The 18,058-nt window shown below is 50.7% G+C and overlaps 4 protein-coding genes across 4 annotated transcripts; all 4 read left to right on the forward strand.

Moving 5' to 3' along the window:
* Window positions 1-1,605: 1,605 nt before the first annotated feature.
* On the forward strand, window positions 1,606-2,119 carry POSPLADRAFT_1141989 (hypothetical protein; the record flags this gene model as incomplete). The annotated part of the gene is made up of 4 exons (XM_024485367.1): window positions 1,606-1,649; window positions 1,756-1,784; window positions 1,857-1,915; window positions 1,949-2,119. The coding sequence occupies 4 exons, from the start codon at window positions 1,606-1,608 to the stop codon at window positions 2,117-2,119; spliced, it is 303 nt and encodes a 100-aa protein (XP_024339411.1).
* A 3,212-nt stretch (window positions 2,120-5,331) lies between these two features.
* POSPLADRAFT_1141091 (hypothetical protein) lies at window positions 5,332-9,746 on the forward strand (the record flags this gene model as incomplete). The annotated part of the gene is made up of 13 exons (XM_024485256.1): window positions 5,332-5,352; window positions 5,400-5,533; window positions 5,589-5,835; window positions 5,890-6,095; window positions 6,286-6,370; window positions 6,428-6,575; window positions 6,632-6,728; window positions 6,784-7,346; window positions 7,396-8,615; window positions 8,670-8,822; window positions 8,882-9,174; window positions 9,287-9,426; window positions 9,556-9,746. The coding sequence occupies 13 exons, from the start codon at window positions 5,332-5,334 to the stop codon at window positions 9,744-9,746; spliced, it is 3,498 nt and encodes a 1,165-aa protein (XP_024339412.1).
* Window positions 9,747-11,791: 2,045 nt separating this feature from the next.
* Window positions 11,792-12,248, forward strand: POSPLADRAFT_1141025 (hypothetical protein; the record flags this gene model as incomplete). The annotated part of the gene is made up of 2 exons (XM_024485247.1): window positions 11,792-12,033; window positions 12,086-12,248. The coding sequence occupies 2 exons, from the start codon at window positions 11,792-11,794 to the stop codon at window positions 12,246-12,248; spliced, it is 405 nt and encodes a 134-aa protein (XP_024339413.1).
* A 73-nt stretch (window positions 12,249-12,321) lies between these two features.
* Window positions 12,322-14,174, forward strand: POSPLADRAFT_1140685 (hypothetical protein; the record flags this gene model as incomplete). The annotated part of the gene is made up of 5 exons (XM_024485206.1): window positions 12,322-13,071; window positions 13,121-13,154; window positions 13,207-13,350; window positions 13,415-13,698; window positions 13,725-14,174. 5 exons carry the CDS (start codon window positions 12,322-12,324, stop codon window positions 14,172-14,174), a joined length of 1,662 nt encoding a protein of 553 aa, XP_024339414.1.
* Between the last annotated feature and the right edge of the window lie 3,884 nt (window positions 14,175-18,058).

The following is an 18,058-nucleotide window of genomic DNA, read 5'->3' on the forward strand; positions in this document are numbered from 1 at the left end:
GTAAAGTTATATGACAGTGTAAGCTCTTTTGGCCACTCTGTTACTGATACAATACCTGGCAACACTAGTATCATTTAGGGTAACTGCCTGTTGCAAAGCCGCCAGAGTGTCTGTGAGGGTGGAACTTGCTTGTAGTATGTTATATACACTCCTATGACTAGATCAGATAAGTACAAGTACCAGCCTGACATAGGTATGTGCCTCAATAACATGAAATAGCAGAAAGTCATATTCACCTAAAAAGGCAGGTTGTATGCTACTTTTGGCAGGGTTCCCACACTTGTTTATGCTTCTCAACGATGATTTGGGTACTATATATCACTTTCCAGCTGGGAGATACATGCTAGACATCTGGAAAGAATTACTAGCAATGAATTCTGTTGTTTGAGACTTGACCTCAAAGATCCTTCTATTGCATGGGAACTACACCATCCAATCACATAACTGTGACTGTATTCTAAAGCTTACATGTAGGGCATTCCAACGCACCAACATTCATGTGATTTGGTGTTTCTGTTGCAGAAATATAGAGTGATCATTCCGGATCAAGCAATCCTATCAATGCTTTTGTGGTGAACTGTATACTTTGTACCTCAATACTCTCAGACTATCAATTTATATATGTAGTCCAAGGCCTTTGGTTCATGCACAAAGCTGGCATACTTCACTGCATGTACATGCCAGTGACTTGTCGAGCGCTTAACAATGATTGAATGTAGTCTTGTTATACGGCCTGTAATCAAGGAACAGTCGACACCTGACACCAATTCCTAGAGTCAAATCAAGAGGATTTCTCGAGCACAGGATTTTTTGTGTTCATACTTACAAGGTACCTGCACAGGGTGTCCGCCTTACGGTGTGTGATGTGAGAGGCACAGTGCTTGTCTTCGCCCTTTGTTTCGCACAAATGAGCCCACTATTTTCATGTCTCTGGGGATCTAATGAAGGTCTACAAGAGTTGTGTATATTTGAAATATGGCAGCATGGAGTACTGAGTGCTGTATGCAATTTTCTCAATTTTCCTAATTGTTTGTAGCCTATGAATTTTAAAGTCCATTTTGCAGACTTCGGACATGAATTTTGGAAACTGTTGTAGGATGAATTCCAGATGAGACTAGAGATGGCCGACCAGCTGATAGCTGTCTGTAGTGTTGTGCCTGGCTTGGCTTGGCCCGAAAGCCATGGCTTTGGCCTGGCTTCAGAGAGCCCAGGCCTCAGCGGGTGCTGAGCCAGGCCCTGGCCATGGGCTTTGGCCTGGCTTGGGCTTGGCTCGGGCTCAAGCCATGGCTTGTTACTTTCTCACAACTTATGCACAGTGGCTGATCATGGGATTTACATTGAGTGTGGAGCATCGTTAAAAAAGACTGTGTATCATAGTAAGTAGGTAGACATATAGTAGCTGTTGGAAATACAGTCAAAACTTACAGTAGTAGATCACATGACCATGTATGTGTTGACTTTTGGGTACATCGGGCAAGCATCACTGCTGGCCCGGGTCACATGTTCATGCACCAGTGTGGGAATAGGACTTATGTAGATGCTGCACACTGTAGGTAGCCCCATTGGTTTGTAACCTTATCCACCATTGATCCATGTCCATCGAGGATGTTGTCTGCTGGTGGTCTTTCTGGCGTCATTCTCACAGTATGGTATGTTTGTTCTGTACTTGGTTCCCTATGTGTTTGCTGGTTACAAGCCGTGTTGAACACTGTTGATTTCTACCATCTTCAGTCTCGATCCCTGCTATGAATATAGTATTAACAAAGAAGACAAGTGGAAGACAAGTGAGCTGACCAAGACACTCAAGTGCAGAGTCTGCCATTCAGCATGAAGCGCCCATTGTCTCCGGTGTACAGAGAACGTCCTCATCATGGAGTTCTGGACACTGTGGAGACATACCAAACAACTTGTTAAGGTATGTGATTGCGCCTCTCGCATCCATAATAAGCTGATGGGTGCTGCACCAGAGGTCCAAACTAGTACTGCAGGCCCCGGGCTTGCTGGCCTGGCTCGGGCTTCCTCCCAGCGAAGCCAGGACCTACTGGAGGGCTTGCACAGGGCTTTGGCCTGGCTTGGCCTGACCTATCCGGGCTTGGCTTGGCCTGGCTCGGGCTTCTAAGCCAGGCCCGGCACAACACTAGCTGTCTGAGCTTACTGAGATAACCACCGCCTTTCATTGAAGCTCGATATGTCGCATCCATTCTCACTCTGTCGGTCCGACATCGCGCGATCTACTTCGGGCATGCCAATATCATGTTCCGGCCATGACGCCTCCTCCTCTATATCACGGCAATTTGAACTACATAAGTACATCGAAATCCCTTGCGATCTGCTCCCCATCTTGATAGCTCCTCTGCCGAAGTCTGCTGTGCCTACGCGCGTAGAATCTGCGAATTTTCAGAGCCTGAGGGCTACTCCAGGCACCGCAGCACCTGGTTTAGATATTGCGCGGGACAGGTGAATTGTAGCGAGCCCGCGCGACGCGTTGCGTCGAGCAAGATCTTGACAACGCGTTTCGGAGATGGAATTGCTTACGTAACTCCGAAGTTGTCGGGACTCCCCAAATTTAATCAGACTAGGTTCGGGGCATCTTTCGATGCAATGCGGAGAACATCAGCGCCCTTGGAGTGGCTGGACGCCCTATACGTCGCATTGTAGTAATGTATTGGGACACCTGGAAGAAGTTCGAGTCGTGGGAAGCATCGTGGTCTTGCTGAAAACAAAGACCATAGAATACGTTGTGAGAACCAAGATGCTTACGATAGAATGGAAGGAATGTCGAAAGGCGCGAGTAAGATGATCGGAACGAATAGCTGAGATTGTGCCAAAGGAATCCTATCCCCATTGCTACGATGTGTCCAAGGTACGAGATCGAAGAAATCGAAGCTATACCAGCTACTTACGTTGTTGGCAGCAGCACATTAGGAAAAGAAAACTCAAACAGTAGCGAGCCTCGACATTACTCGCTGGTCTTCCACCGGTTTGCTAGTTGGATCGAGAAAGCCCTGTATCTTCTCTCGTGTACCTCATGGTACATCATCAAACGTTGTTAATGTTAAAGGGTCTGTTTCTCAAGATAGTGCCTTGCTTGGTACTGATGAACCTTGTTGCTGCCACAAGTGTAGGGAAGCGTAGGGCGGCCTCGCGGCACCTGACTACCTTCCTTTGATATTACATTGCTCCGATCCCCTCGTGAGGCTTCTCGATATTCCGCACCGTCTGATTATGATCCCAAGATGGCGTCGAGGCAACATCGTTACACATGAGTATCGTAGTGCTGTGTTCCTGGCGGAAGCATCAAGGCCCATCGGGCGATCCATTCCGGTTGATCTCAACATACATCGGTAGCGCTGAGTCTCATATTCGGTACCATGTTGTTACGAGCTCGCGTCTGCTGTTTTCCACCACATACATGGCTGATTGTTCACGACACGGTACTTACGCGACAGCTCTTACCCGGCACAGCCCGCACTATACATTTGAAGTGAGCCTAGCAATAACCAAACGTGAGAATTCGGCTCCTGCCGTCCCCCACTGTCAAGTGATATACTGATAGATTCCACACGACGAGTTCATGACGACAAGAAAGGGTCCAGCAATATGCTATCCACGGTCCCATGGGTGTAAGCGTTGGGGTGCTGCTCTTCCTGGTCATGTCCTCAGCATTTTTTGCTTTCGTTGATGGGAAAAACAGAGTCAACGCCAACGCCAACCTGAAAACCACTATCCGTTAATATTCCTGTCCTATTCCATTTTCTCTACATGATATGTCGCCTCAAGGCGCATTTCGCACCATGTCTATGAGACCAAAGCGCGCCTTGGCAGCGACGCGGTTTCCAGTATCCAATCTTATTTTGACAGCATAAACGGTGTACTATCTCATTTATGTTCGAGGACGGGAACCCTTCGGACCTGTGCCATAGGATTAAGCTCCATACAAGCACATGCTACAACTGCTTACGAAGATCGTGACAATGAGCTCTTTGATTGATATCTTGTCGCAGACATGGCGCGACCGGTCTGGAGTAATTTCTAATCGTGTTTCTCATCATATCTCAGACTGTCACTAGGCTAACAAGAACCGAATAGTGGCTGCTCATCGAGGACGTCCCAAGCCACACCCATTTATCATGGGGCACCGACGGTCACGTATGAAGGCCTGAATCGCGCCGGACCTCTGGCAGATTCACCGTGGCTACATCTCCATTCTATGGAACCTCAGACCTTCTCGTCTTGGAGGCAACAGCCTAAGTATACATGTTGCTTACTCTCGGGGACGCAAAAGAGTAGAAGGAGCGGTCATCGGGCTGGATGATGGACACATACAGTAGGCGTCAATTCTAGTAAGTGGTCTCATGCTGCACAGGGAGTACCAGCACAAACACGAGACATATGAAACATTGTGATGTGCTTCTGCGATGAACACTAATTGTCTCTCTGCTGAACCGTGTCCCAGCCTTGTAATGACGTTAGAACCTACGATTAGGTATCCTCGAGCTTGCGGAGGCCCAATCGTGCCAGATCCATACAATGATGCATGTCGGCTGTTACAGATCGGCACGGGCGGAGAAGAAGTTCCTGGCTCACTCATCTACAATCGTGCATTTCCTTGCGGTACGCCTGGTCGGTGTCATCCTCGGCCAATTCCAGATCCGACTGTATGCGGAGTCTGAATTTCCCTTTGTGCTGGCAAGCCGCTTCCAACTCTCTGTGAGCGCCTCGTCAAATGTCCTGCGAACGAAGGGCTACTGTAAATGGTTGAGTCAGAGACTATATACATGCTACTGCTACTAATACCAACTCGTGCGGCCAGGTAATTGATAGCGACAACAAATTTGAGGCCGTGCGTGGCTCGCAGAAGTCAAATGTCTCTGGTCCAAGGCTATCGAGTACTCTATCCACGTATCGTGATTCAATCTCACTGGAAACACTCAATCTCTCTCTATGTGCGTCTATCTACCTGCTCGGTGTACCTGGAGACCGCTCAGGGAGATTAGCGAGCCATTCATCGTCTCTTGCTCCGCCGCATGAGAGCAACTGCGTTCTTTCTGATTATGGTATTCTGTTGATGCAGCCTCGTAGTATTGGGCGTTTATGACAGTCTGGCAGCGTGTGATACTCTAGCCAGTGCACAGTGTTGGAAATATTCATGATCTCCGTGTACCACGGCCCATGGTTCGTGCTCTAATGCGTAACCTTATCTCTGGAACAGCATGCTAAGTACTTTCAGCGATTTTCACATCCTGATGATTCATCGTCCATTCTACACTCAGACGCGCATCCCGCAGTTTAAGTACCGAGAAGGGGTAAACCTATTCATCGACCTCAGCAATGCCTACTCCTATCGCCATAGTATGTCCTTCTATCGATAATCTCACATCAATCCTCATTCTTCTCAGGTCGGAATCTCTGCCGAGTTACCTAGCGGGACTTACTCGAAGGCGAATCTAGAGCACAGCTCCTTCTTTGATTTCCTGCTCAACGGCGAGGAGTCTTACGAATGTATGCCCGACGGTAGATTCAACGTTGAGGCGTACGTACCCCACATGCATGTTGTCATTGAGTGCATTGCTTACCACATGTACCAGGTGGAAAGGGAACAACCGCGGCGAGATTAGAGTCAATGCTGGATCATTTCTCAAAGACATAGACTTGTTTGACAACGTCGAATTTGGAATCTCTGCTAGAGACGCCCGTACCATGGCTCCAGCGACCAGGAAGCTCGTAGAACAGTGCTTCCTGGCCCTCGTGGACTCGGGAATTGACTACCGCAACAGAAACGTCGGGTGTTTCACCTCTGGGACGAATCTGGAGTTGACCAACGTCGCTGACCCGGTAAGGGTTTACACCGCTGCTCGCATGCTTCAGGCACTTACATGACTATTCCAGGACGAATTTGACTGTGAAGGATCGTTCGCGGGAAACCCATCCATGATATCCAACCGCGTCTCCACCCATCTCGATTTACTCGGACCATCTGTCCCAACTGATACGGCGTGCAGCTCTTCCCTCACAGCATTGCACTTGGCAGTGCAGTCCATTTCAAATGGGGAATGTGATGCCGCTGTCGTTGCTGGATGTCAGCTCAACCACCGGTGAGCGGAACGCCCATGTCGGGGCTGCCACACACTGACGGAGGCGCTCGTTAGCTTCATTGATTGGGTCACTTACAGTCAAGGGTCCCTCCTATCCAGCGATGGGAAATGCAAGCCATTTGATGCGTCGGCTGACGGGTAATGAATACTATCCTGAGTATGTCAGCACTCTCATTAGCTTCTTGCCCAGATTTGGAAGGGCGGAAGCATGCGTGGCGATTGTGGTTAAGCCTCTTCAGCAGGCGATCCAGGATGCAGATCAGATCTATGCGACGGTATGCATCCAATACCGTCTTCCTCAATGCGGTATGTATTCTGACCACGATATGTAGATTTTAGCCACGGCAATAAACTCCTCTGGCGGTGGAGCTCCTCCTGGTGCACCAGTGGCTGAAGCTCAGCGTGATGCAATGCGACGAGCTTTCAAGCTTGCAGAACGCAACCCACGAGAAGTGGATTTTATCGAACTTCATGCTACAGGTCAGTTTCCTTGTCGAGCCTTTATACCTGTATTAGTTGAATCTATGGATATATAGGTACTGCGAAGGGCGACCCTACCGAAGTTAATTGGGTCGGAGAGGAATTTAGTCGTGAAGATGAAGTGCTGATAGGGAGCGTCAAAGGAAACATTGGGTAATGCGCTCTGCTATTCGGAGTCACGACCAGCGATTGACGTTCAGTTTTTAAGACATACTGAGATCGCCGCCTTCCTGGCATCACTTTCGAAAGTTATATCCATTTTCCGGTCACGCCAAATCCCTCCCAATGTCAACGTAAAGGAGCTGAATCCCGCAATACAGTGGCTCAAGTATCAATTACGCGTGCCACGATCTCCAACTCCTCTTCCATGTCACTCCGCGCGTGGCCCGTTGATTGCTATGTCTAGCTCTGGGATCGGTGGATCGAACGGGCACGCCGTCCTAGAAGGACCACCGACTCGCGGGTCCTTAGATTCTCGTGCGGAGATCATGGCTGCACAGCCAAGTCTCCTAGTATCTGCGGGGCTATCTTCTCGTAGCACGGTCGCATTTTCGGAATCGATCACCAACATGGCAACTAGAAGTGCCTGCGAAGTGCCAGTCTTGTCCACGATCCTCGGGCGTCGATCTCGTTCCATGACTTGGCGCTCCTTCGCGATTGCCGATTCGGCGTCTTTGGGGAAACTTCAATTCTCCTCCCCTCAGCTCTGCCCCCGCGAGGCACGTCCCGTGGTGTTTGTATTCTCAGGACAAGGGCCTCAGCACGAGCGCAGTACGTCCCTCAGCTCCCTCGCATACACTCGTCCCTAATGTTTCTTCAGTGGGAAGAGAGTTGTTCGAACGATTCACCGTCTTCCGTCATAGTGTTCTAGAGATGGACAGGATCTATGAGACGTTGACAGGCAGTTCGATGCTTCGTGACTATGGTCTTTTCGATGGCTGTGGATCTCCAGGAAAGCTCAAGGACGTATGGCCAATATCTCTCATCTTGCCTTCCATTGCGATGTTCCAAATAGCGCTCTTCGATCTCTTGACGAGCTTCGGCATGAAGCCTGACATCATTATCGGCCATTCTGCAGGAGAAACTGCCATGCTTTACGCGTCCGGTGCCGCTCCGAAGGAGATGGCCTTCGAGCTGGCCGTCATTCGCGGACGTGCTTTCGCGCCTCTCGAAGCCCTCGGTGGTGGTATGGCGGCCATATCATGCGGGAAGGAAGACGCAGAGGAAATCATTGCCAGCGTACGCTCAGAACTCCCGGACAACATCCTCGAAATCGCCTGTTTCAATTCACCCTCTGCCATCGCCATCGCGGGCCACGACATCGCAATCACACGGGCGCTGGAGCTCTGTCAGACTCGAGGTGTGTTCGGTCGCAAGATCCGCACGAGCGTGCCCATGCACTCGTCCATGATGGAGCGGTGTCGAGAAGACTACTGCAGAGAGCTCCGAGCACTGTTTGAGCGGTACCCTGGCCAGCACGTCCCACAGATCCCGACGTACTCGACATTGACAGGAGAGAGGTTGTCCGACTCGATCGACGCCGACTACTTCTGGAGGAATACGCGATCGCCCGTACGGTTCACGCAAGCGATGGAAAGGCTTACCGCGTCGCAGTCGTGCACATTTGTAGAGATTTCACCACATCCTGTCCTGGTGTCCTACATCTCATCCATGGCCGGCGACGGTAGCCCGGTCATATCAACGATGCATCGCGTGAAGCCAAACATGCCGTCTGTGGATCACGTCGATCTATTGAGGGTGTGCGGTGAGCTGACCGCCTCTGGGTTCAATGGGGTCAATTTTACCGCACTCAACAATCGAGCCTGCTACGAATGCGACGTCTCCCTTCCCGCCTATCCATTCTCGAAGAAGAGCTACGCACTCTATCCGGACACGCCTGGATATGCGAAACAGATGGAACCCCATCTTGGACCACTGAACCACCGGTATCTCAGAATCAACAAGGATACGCATCCGGTCCTTGCAGAGCATGTCATCAGAGGAGAGCCAATCATGCCCGCGGCGGGATTCATCGAGATGGTATTGTTTCTGTCTCTTATCCGTGCTATCAACTTCTCATTGTTGTGTGTCTAGGCCATCGAGTTTGGCGCCACTGCTCTTCTGCACGTTGACCTCAAGGCGATTTTGTCCCTTTCATCTGAGACCCCACCGGCGGTAGAAGTGGAGCTGAACTCGTCGTATTGGAAAGTCCAATCTGTCACGTCTCATGATTGGCACTCGGGCAAAGTAGGCATCGTTGGGACTCCATGCACAGTACATATAAGTAACCGATCCCTTTCACCCAGCAGCAGAAGCGCCTGCATGCGGATGGATACTTGACGTTCGAGCCATCTCAGCCTCTCAAAGATATAGATATTGCCACAATCCGACAGCGATGCAAAAACCATGTGGGCTCATGTACGCAGTTTTGGGGCTGTATGACAGGTTCAATACTGAATGGCGGATTCTGTACAGCGTTCTACTCGTCTCTCTCATACTTCTCTGCCTACGGCCCCCGACTGCGTCGCGTGACGAACGTCTATTACAGCGAGAAAGAAGCTCTCGTCTCCATCAAAGGGATGGATAATGCACTGAAGCAGTATGTTGTCCTTCTACCCTCCCGACTCACATACGTGACTTTGCCGTAGGTCTGGCAGATATCGATTACATCCTGCAATTCTGGATGCCTGCCTGCACATGACGGCGCACAGGCCTTTCAACGGCAACTATGATCAGAATGCGTATTACCTTCCTGCACACGTCGATGCAGTCCTCCTCCACCGCAATCTTGCTGAGGAACAGCTGCCGCATCATCTCTATGCGCATGTCGTCCTCAAAGAATGGTGGCCAGGTAGTACCGTCCTATTCATGTTTGAAGGACAACAGCTCACCAGGGTATCATTAATAGAACAGATATGTTACGACATTGCGCTCGTGGATGATTACGGACAGCGTATCTGCTCCCTGCAATCACTTATAGTGGCTAAACATCACATCGATCCATTACCCGCCGTGCAACGGCCTCTACACCTTATCTATCAGCCTGCATTCTTTGCCCCACAGCAACCAACCCCTGCTTCCCTATCGTGCAATGATCCGCTGCGAATCAAGCTGGATACGATTAACTGTTATGTGAGCTGGTTAGCCTGTGCATCAGTGCTTGGTTGCTAATTTGCAATAAGGCTGATTCTCATTCGCTGGCGTCGGCTCTGAAATCAGCTGCACTCCAACAGGGGGCGGCTTTGCAACGTGCCGTGACATCCTTGGCTCGAGATGCCCCTCAGCGCGTAGTGCGAGTCGCAATCGCTACAAAAGGTGACGAGTAGTTCTATATGTCACATCCGAGCTTGTGCTGAATGCTGCCGCAGAACGCGAACTCGTGTCATACCTGATCACTGTCCTCAACGAATTTCCTGCATTGTTCTTCGAGATATTCGTCGGTAACGAAGAGCAACGGGAGCTGTATGCGTCACGCGTGCAGTCTGGTGTGGTTCGAACTGCAGACCTGGATAAGGTGCTTACGGGCGAAGACCTCCCGGAACATCCATATTACGACATCCTCGTTGTCTTCGATCGATCATCCGGCGAGGATAGATTCCGCTCCATTTTATTGCGCTGCAGTAGCTGCGTGGTGCCGGGAGGGATTTCTGTTGTGACAGCACAGCTGCACGGATCTCGTGGATACCAGGTCGAGGAATCCATTCGAGGGCCATACGAGCAACTGGGCATGGCCGTCCTCGGCAGCAAGCAGGGCAATTCTGACCCTCCGTCCGCTACAACGATTGTTAGTCAACGTATAGACCATCGCTCCACCACCGACACCACGCTGTTCGCCCGCGACGCGCTCATCTTCGCTTACAGCCACGGCCAGGAGATGACTCTTCAACAGTATTTCAGGAACTTGGACTCGTCCGAAGAGCTGGACGTATGGATCTTGGCAGGCCGCGACAGCGGACGCGCATCAGGTCTCCTACGTGCTCTCCGACGCGAGTACATCACTTGGACCATACGGCTTGTCGTCTTCCCACCCTCATTCTCCGAGAAACAGAGGAATGAGTATCTTGTGAAAATACCAGCCATAATGCGTCAAGAGCCGGAGATACTGGTTTCTCCAGAGGGCACATTTCTCGTCCCTCGGTTAGTCCCGATACCACCCATTCTTCCAGATCCAGTTTCGGAGCAGAAAAGCTTCCCTGGAAGTGTCCCTCTAGACAAGGTGCTAGTGGACGTATGTTCTTCGTGGACGTTCAATAGTTGTGCGGCAATCCTCGGCATTGTCAACGGGACGCAGTCGCCTATGCTACCAGCGGGCACATGCGTGGTGGGCGTCCTCGACGGCGTCCCTGTGCAGCCATCCATCATCCACGCGGACCTGGTATTGCATGTGTCCCCCGAGGTGCTCAGCTTGGCAGCCGCTGGCCCCGCCTGCCTCCTGGGATTCCTCTCCGCGGTTCTCGCTCCCGGACTATCTACCTTCCGACGTCTGCAGCGATTGCAGTCCATGCGCATCCTGCTGACGCATGCTGATTCGCCAGTTGGACGAGCTATCGCATTCCTATACTCTGTGCTAAAGGTCGAGCACGTGAAACTCGACCAGAACGCCAGCATGCTAGACCTTGCCCGTGTGGGCAAGGGGAGCTTCCACTTGATCATCTCTGGATATGAGGGCACTGACGCAGGCCCAATCACTTTCATGCGATCTCTTCTGCTCCAAGGCGAAGGGAGGATGTTCCTGTGGAATACGGAAGATGAGGGCGTCACCAACATTCTCCGAGCAGATCCTTGCACAGTTCAGGATGCTCTCGCGGTCGTTGTCCCCATGCTGGAAGAACACGTAAAAGACCTTCAACCCGTATCGTCCTCTCCTGTCGACACCAAATCAAGTGACGTCGAGGTATCATCGAATATGCGGGATCGCGCCACGCTCTTCGACGCAAGTAAAGCTTATCTCATAGTCGGCGGGATCGGGAACGTTGGAGCACATCTCTGTATGTACATGTATGAGGTAAGGTGCTTGAATTGTGTGCAAGACGACGTCTTCCTGATCACAGTCACTCTAGCGAGGCGCACGGCACATGATCGTCACGTCGCGCCGTGGGCGGGCAGGGTTGCAAAATAACACAAATCCGACAGTGCAACGCCTGTTTGAGTACATGGAGACACTCGCTGATCTCGACCTCCGCTTGGAAGCTGTCGATGCTATCTCAGTAGCCGACATGTCTCGCCTGATGAAATCAGAAGCTCTGGAGATTGGCGGATGCATCATCCTAACTGCAGTGCTCGCAGATCGTACCTTCCAGCACATGACAGAGGCGGATTTCTCGGCAGTCTTCGCCGCGAAGGTTGGCGTGCTGAAGACTATACAGCACGTGATTGACGTCGACCATGCGGACTTTGTGGTCGCTTTCACATCTATGTCCGGCTTGTTTGGGTTTGGTGGGCAAACCAATTACGGGGCGTGAGTGCATCTGATACTCTGCAGTCATCGAGCACTCGATAACGTGTTACAGAGCAAATACCGAACTAGAGGAAGAACTGGCTCAGATCCCAAATGCTTTCTCCTTTGTATGTCCCGGTGTGTTGGATACGTCACTGATGCTGGCTGGCAACGATATGGCCGCGCGCCGCCTGGGACATGCGGTCGAATGGTCATTCTCTGCGGAAGGTGAGTAGGGACCTCGATAGTCAGAAGTGTCTTTGATATGACCCTCTCTATCCAGAGATGGTCTTATGGTTCGACGACGCGATGTGGCGACATTACAATCTGCAACGCTTCAGTCGTTACGTGCCAAATATGGACTGGGACGCTCAGGATCGCACGCATGGGATGACGATGTTAGGGCAGCATCTCCTGAGCAGTCAAGAACCAATCTCAACGTCCTCGGAAAGTCGTGGCGACCAGATCACGGAGATCGTACGGAAGACGCTGAATGTTGCCACGAATGACCTATCCGATGACACACCGCTAACAGCATACGGCATTGACTCGCTGTCGGCGGCAAGACTGTCACTTTTGCTCCGTCCATACGTCGAAGTGTCTCAGCTGCAGCTGTTGGCCAACGTGGCAGTAGGTGACCTAGTGCGTCGCGCGTCACAAGCACCTGCCCAAAATTCCTCCTCCGGCATCGCAGGAACAGGACCACAGAAAGAGCAAGTCATGCAAGATCTCGTTGCTCAGTATGCCCCTAACGCACATAGCTCCGTGGTCCCGAGGAGCGCCACAGTGAAGTCTCAGGGACAGACATTTATAGTGACTGGGACGACAGGCTCACTAGGGTGCCACATACTGTCTCATCTTCTCTGCCGAGATGAGGTGAAATTGGTGTATGCCCTCAATAGAAAGTCGGCTGGTGAAACTTCCATTCAGGAACGGCAAGCAGCGGCATTCCTTAATCAAGGCCTTGCCAAGTCTCTTGTAACGTCTCCAAAGCTCGTGCTGGTGGAGTGCGACCTGTCCGCTTCCGACTTCGGTCTTGAGGGTCCCACAATCGACGAGGTGAGTCGTTCTCGACCTTTCGGGTCACGTTGCCAACTAGCTGTTGTAGCTTTTATCTTCTGTCACGCATATCGTACATAACGGTTGGTGGTCGTCCTGAACTACATTTTTCCGCCACTGAGATTCATGTTTTAGCCTGGACTGTCGATCTGTACTCCCCATTGGAACGGTTCGAGAGCCTACTGGATGGGACACGCAGACTACTTGAGTTGGCAAGTCGCAGCAGGCTACCTACTCCGCCGTCCATGTTATTTGTCAGCACGGTGGCTGTCTATCAAGGTAAGGGGGTACTCTATATGAGCCGCTGGCCGGGTTTAACCAATTCTTTGTTGGAATATGCCAGACTACGACCCCACACTTCCAGCCCCTGAAGAACCTGTTCTCTCGCCCGAGGTTGCTGTCCAAAGCGGCTATACAGAATCCAAATGGATAGCAGAGCGCCTCGTCCAAACGGCAGCCCAGTCGCTTTCCCTGAACGCTAGCGTGATACGGGTCGGTTTGTTGACCGGTAGCGTGAATGGCTCGTGGGATACCAATCATTGGTTCCCTGCGTTGGTACAATCTGCAGAGTATCTTGGCTGTCTCCCTGAAGGACAGGAGGTGGGAGCGCCGCACACATGCCACTGCGTAGGTTGCTGACAACTGGGCTGTAGATCGTATCGTGGATACCTGTGGATCTCGCCGCCGCTACTATCGTCGATCTATGCGACATTGCAGCGGATACGCTACACCTTGTCCACCCACAACCGGTCAGATGGAACGCCATCATGGAGCCACTTGCGTCAAAACTCAATGTCCCTCTCGTCCCGTACGTTGAATGGCTTGCTCGCCTTGAGAGTCTGGCAGAAGATGGAGATGTGCATGCCACGCATGCGGGCAAAAACGACAAGGCAGCGCTACGTCTTCTATATGTCTACCGAAAGGCCTTGGCGATGCCAGAGCGACTGGAGGAGAGTATGGGTTTAATGCCACGAGTTGCCATGGGTAAAGCTGTACGTATGTCGCGTACTCTTCGGGAAGGGAGCGCACAGCAGCTGGGACCGGAAGACGTAGACAGGTGGCTCTCATATTGGCGAGTTACGGGATTCATACGCAGCAGCTGAAAGGAATGCTACTCGAATGTATAATGCTTGGTCTATGCAACTTGGTTGGAGGGACTTCAGTTTTGCAGATACATTCACCTGAGATAATAGCCTGAAAGCCGTTACATCTGCTACACTTGCGATGCATCGGTATATGTACTGATACATCTGTATCATGCGGATGCATCTGCGCTGTCTACAAGTACTAACAATACAATATGGGCCCCCTTGCTTATTACTGCCTGCCTTGCGAGTCAATCAACCTCCTCGCGCCCCACCGTTGAAATAATTTGCTACAAAATTCTTGTTGGTTGTGTGCAATACAAACAGCAAACCACGCGCACCAAATCCACTTTTCCTTTGAATCGCATATTTGCCTCGGACGCCAAACGTTCATAATGGTGCGCTTGCCTGTATCATGCTTTGTTAGAACTTAGAACCAGCCTGTTTGATGCACCATAGCTCACCGTCGTACATGCGCTGCCCATGCGTGATCACTCGCCTCACGTTCTTCTGCATGTCTCTGCCATTGCTGCCTGTAATGATTGAAAAATCGCACTGTCCGCCGCATCTCCTCCTTCACCAGTAGGACTTGCTCCCGCCATTGTTGCATTAATGCACTACATCTGAACCAGTGTACGCGCATTGCTATTTGCAGTATTCAGTACCAGCAATCACCCAAGATAGCAGTAGAGTACACTCTTACCATCCTCCAGGAAGTCCGAAGCCTCGTAATGCTACCTTGCTGGCGTTGTCGATAGGGTCTCCGAAGTTCGGTTCGGTCCAGGTTCGGGCCCCCTAGGCTCTGAACCTGAACCTGGACCTGAACCTCTGACGATGGCGTCGGACCGACCCTGAACCTGGACCGAACCTACCGAACAGGTTCAACCACCAGTACCTGGTAGTATCATACATAATGTAGGCTGATCAGCCTCCGTCCGTGATACAAAATCAGGCTGGTTAGCCTGTGCTATGCTGCCTACCCCATGCAGCGTGTCATACAAAATCTGTCCAGGAGTAGTTTGCCTTCGTCATACATGGTAGGCCTGCTCCTCCCATCATTATACATTATCGAACTCGTTTCGGTCTGTGTGCTCATACATGACGGCTCCTAGTACATCAGCAAAACCAGGTTCGGCGTGTAATACAATGTATTAGTTATGAGTTTTCATCAGAATTGGCCATGTTTATTATTAGCTGATATGTAATTACACGCCTATCTAATTATGGGACATGATTCTGAGGTAAACATCATTCAGGCGGTGTGCATGTGCAACTAAGGGCCATAATTGACACAGCTAGATTTTAGCTTTGAATGGCCAACTGAAGACTGAGGAACGACCTCAGCTTCAGCCTGCTTATATATTGCATGAACTACATGACAAACTGTCACGAGTTGGTACGGCGTCTAGCCGTTTTTTAATTTTTCCTTTTCGCGGGCTCGAACCCGCAACCTCTGTACTACATACCGGATATGGACGCGTCGTTATCTACTGTATGATTAGATTAGATGGGGTGGCAGTGCGCGGCACAGCTCGGGCTCCGCTGACACAGCCTCTCTGACTCACCGGCCCCCGGGGCCGCATCAGCATGCTGCGCACGGACCAGCTGTGCACGGACCAGTGCGCACAGCCTCCCCTAAACTCCCCCTGTATATAAGCCGGCCTCTGCTGCCCTAGGGACCTCAGTTTCGACCTCTTGTCCCTAGGTCAGTAAGCCTTCAGTTGTATTCCTTTTTCCTTACCTAACTAATATATTATCTTGTCCCTAGCCTTAGGTTTGAGCGTTGCTCACCATCGCTTCGGTGAGATCTAGTCGGACGCCCCCAGCTTTTAGGTTTTCCCCTGTCGCTTGACCTCAAGTCGTGACACAAACTACATATGACTACAGATAGTGAAATAGGCATATCAGTGAAGAGAGTGATAAGCATACATGAGGAATACATGTGTAAGTAATAGATACCATATATGGAGACGTGATAGGAAAAGAAGAAAAGAGAGTTCCATATGATCCGAATAGTATGTCCGTAATGAAAGAACCATAACATTACCCCCCTCTTTAGAATGACGCGTCCTCGTGGCATGGGTTTGACAAGGTTCTGTCGCTTGGGTTATGGATGTAGATGGGTGGTGGGATTCGTGGTTCGACGTCTCGATTGATGATGATCGACGTGTAGCCACGTTCAGGGTGAGGGGCGAGTTCGATTTCCTCAAGCCCACGTTGTGGTTGATACCACTTGGCCAGTATGATGACCATCCCAGTTGTACATCTGCATGCGACGACTCCGAGTAAAATCCATAAGGTGTTCGTCATCTACCAGAGAGCGACGTTGAGAGGTAAGTTATTGGAGTGTTCGTATAGGCGCGCTTCCGGATGTGTACATACAATGTTTTCGCGGGTTTTGAGGACGGACTGAATGGGATAGGCAAATTTGTTGCCGTGGGGGGATGGGCTATTGACGACCGCAATGTAGCGAACTCTGTGAAGAGAGTCGCAGAACCAGACGTGGCCGATATTTAAGCGCATTGGTAGGATCATGTGCTCGGCGTCTGATTCTAATTCCGCGTGCAATAGTAAAGAGTGCAATTGCTTGCGCTCTTGCCATCTTTGGTATATGTTGCCCCATTTTTCCCATTCTGGATCATCTGGTCCCTCCGCTACTTCTATCGTCTCCGAGAAGCGTACTCGCTGTGGTATACGAATACTTGGTGCTTTCGGCGTGTTTGGGTGGTCTCTATGAAATCTATCTAAAAGGTCCTTCGAGGTACGTAATAGTTCACTGCGCGGTTCCCAAGTGTTTTCGGACCGGGGCTTGCCTGTCCAATGCACAAGGTACTGCAGTCCGTTCTTTCGTTCTCGAGAGTCCAGAATCTTATTTACAGTGTCCGGTTGGTCTACAAGCAGCAGCACGGTGTGGGAAGTTTCCTGGTTAGGGAATGTGGGTTCAATGTAAGGGTAAAGGAGTGACTCGTTGAACACAGGGTGGATACCCTTCCACGACACCGGTAGTTTTAATTTAAAGGTGCTTGCACCTATCTTTTTCTCAATACGGAAAGGACCGTATCGCTTGTCGTCCATCTTTTTATTCGGCTTTTCTGTTCTGATATTGGTCCCTTTGACCCATACCAGATCTCCTTCTTTATACTCCCGCGCATCCTTCTTCTTGCGGTCATAGTATTTTTTCATTGACTCCTTGCTGAGTTCCAGCGCCTGGCCGGCTTCTTTCTGCAATTGAGCCATTTTCTCAGCCCACTGTGAAGCAGACTCGTTTTTCATCTCCTTCCTCGTCTCTACGCCTGTGAAGGCATCGTGTCCGTGTGTTAAATAAAAGGGCGAGAAGCCTGTAGACGAATGTTTGCGGTTTCGATGAGTGAATTCCGCCATTGGGAGCCAGTCCGGCCAATCATCTTGTCGGTACGAGACGAAGATCTGAAGATATGTCTTGAGTTCCTAATTGACTTGTTCTGTCTGCCCGTCCGTCTGCGGGTGATACGTGGTACTGGGGTTTCCCGTGATCCCGAGCTTCTTGTAAATGTCCCTTATAAAATTAGAAACGAATTGTGGGCCGCGATCTGAAAAGATCCGGTGTGATAGTCCGTGTTTCGAAAAGATGTGCTTCAGATAGAGGTTTGCAAAACCTTCTGAAGACAACGTGTCCGATGTAGCTACCGAAATATAGTCCTTCGACTTCAAGTCGACGAAGTTAATTATGGTGTTGTGTCCGTGAACTTCCGGTAGATACGTAATCAGGTCTACTGATATGTACTCCCAGTTGTTTTCTGGCACAGGATTAAGGTTAAGTGGAGCGGCACGTGCTTGTCTATGGGCCTTGGCCTTCTGGCATGCTTCGCATCCAATAACATAGTCGTGTATGTCCTTTTTCCTGGTGGGCCACCAGTACGAAC

This window comes from Postia placenta (assembly GCF_002117355.1).
Source record: "Postia placenta MAD-698-R-SB12 unplaced genomic scaffold POSPLAscaffold_6, whole genome shotgun sequence".
Classification (NCBI taxonomy): Eukaryota; Fungi; Basidiomycota; class Agaricomycetes; order Polyporales; family Adustoporiaceae; genus Rhodonia; species Rhodonia placenta.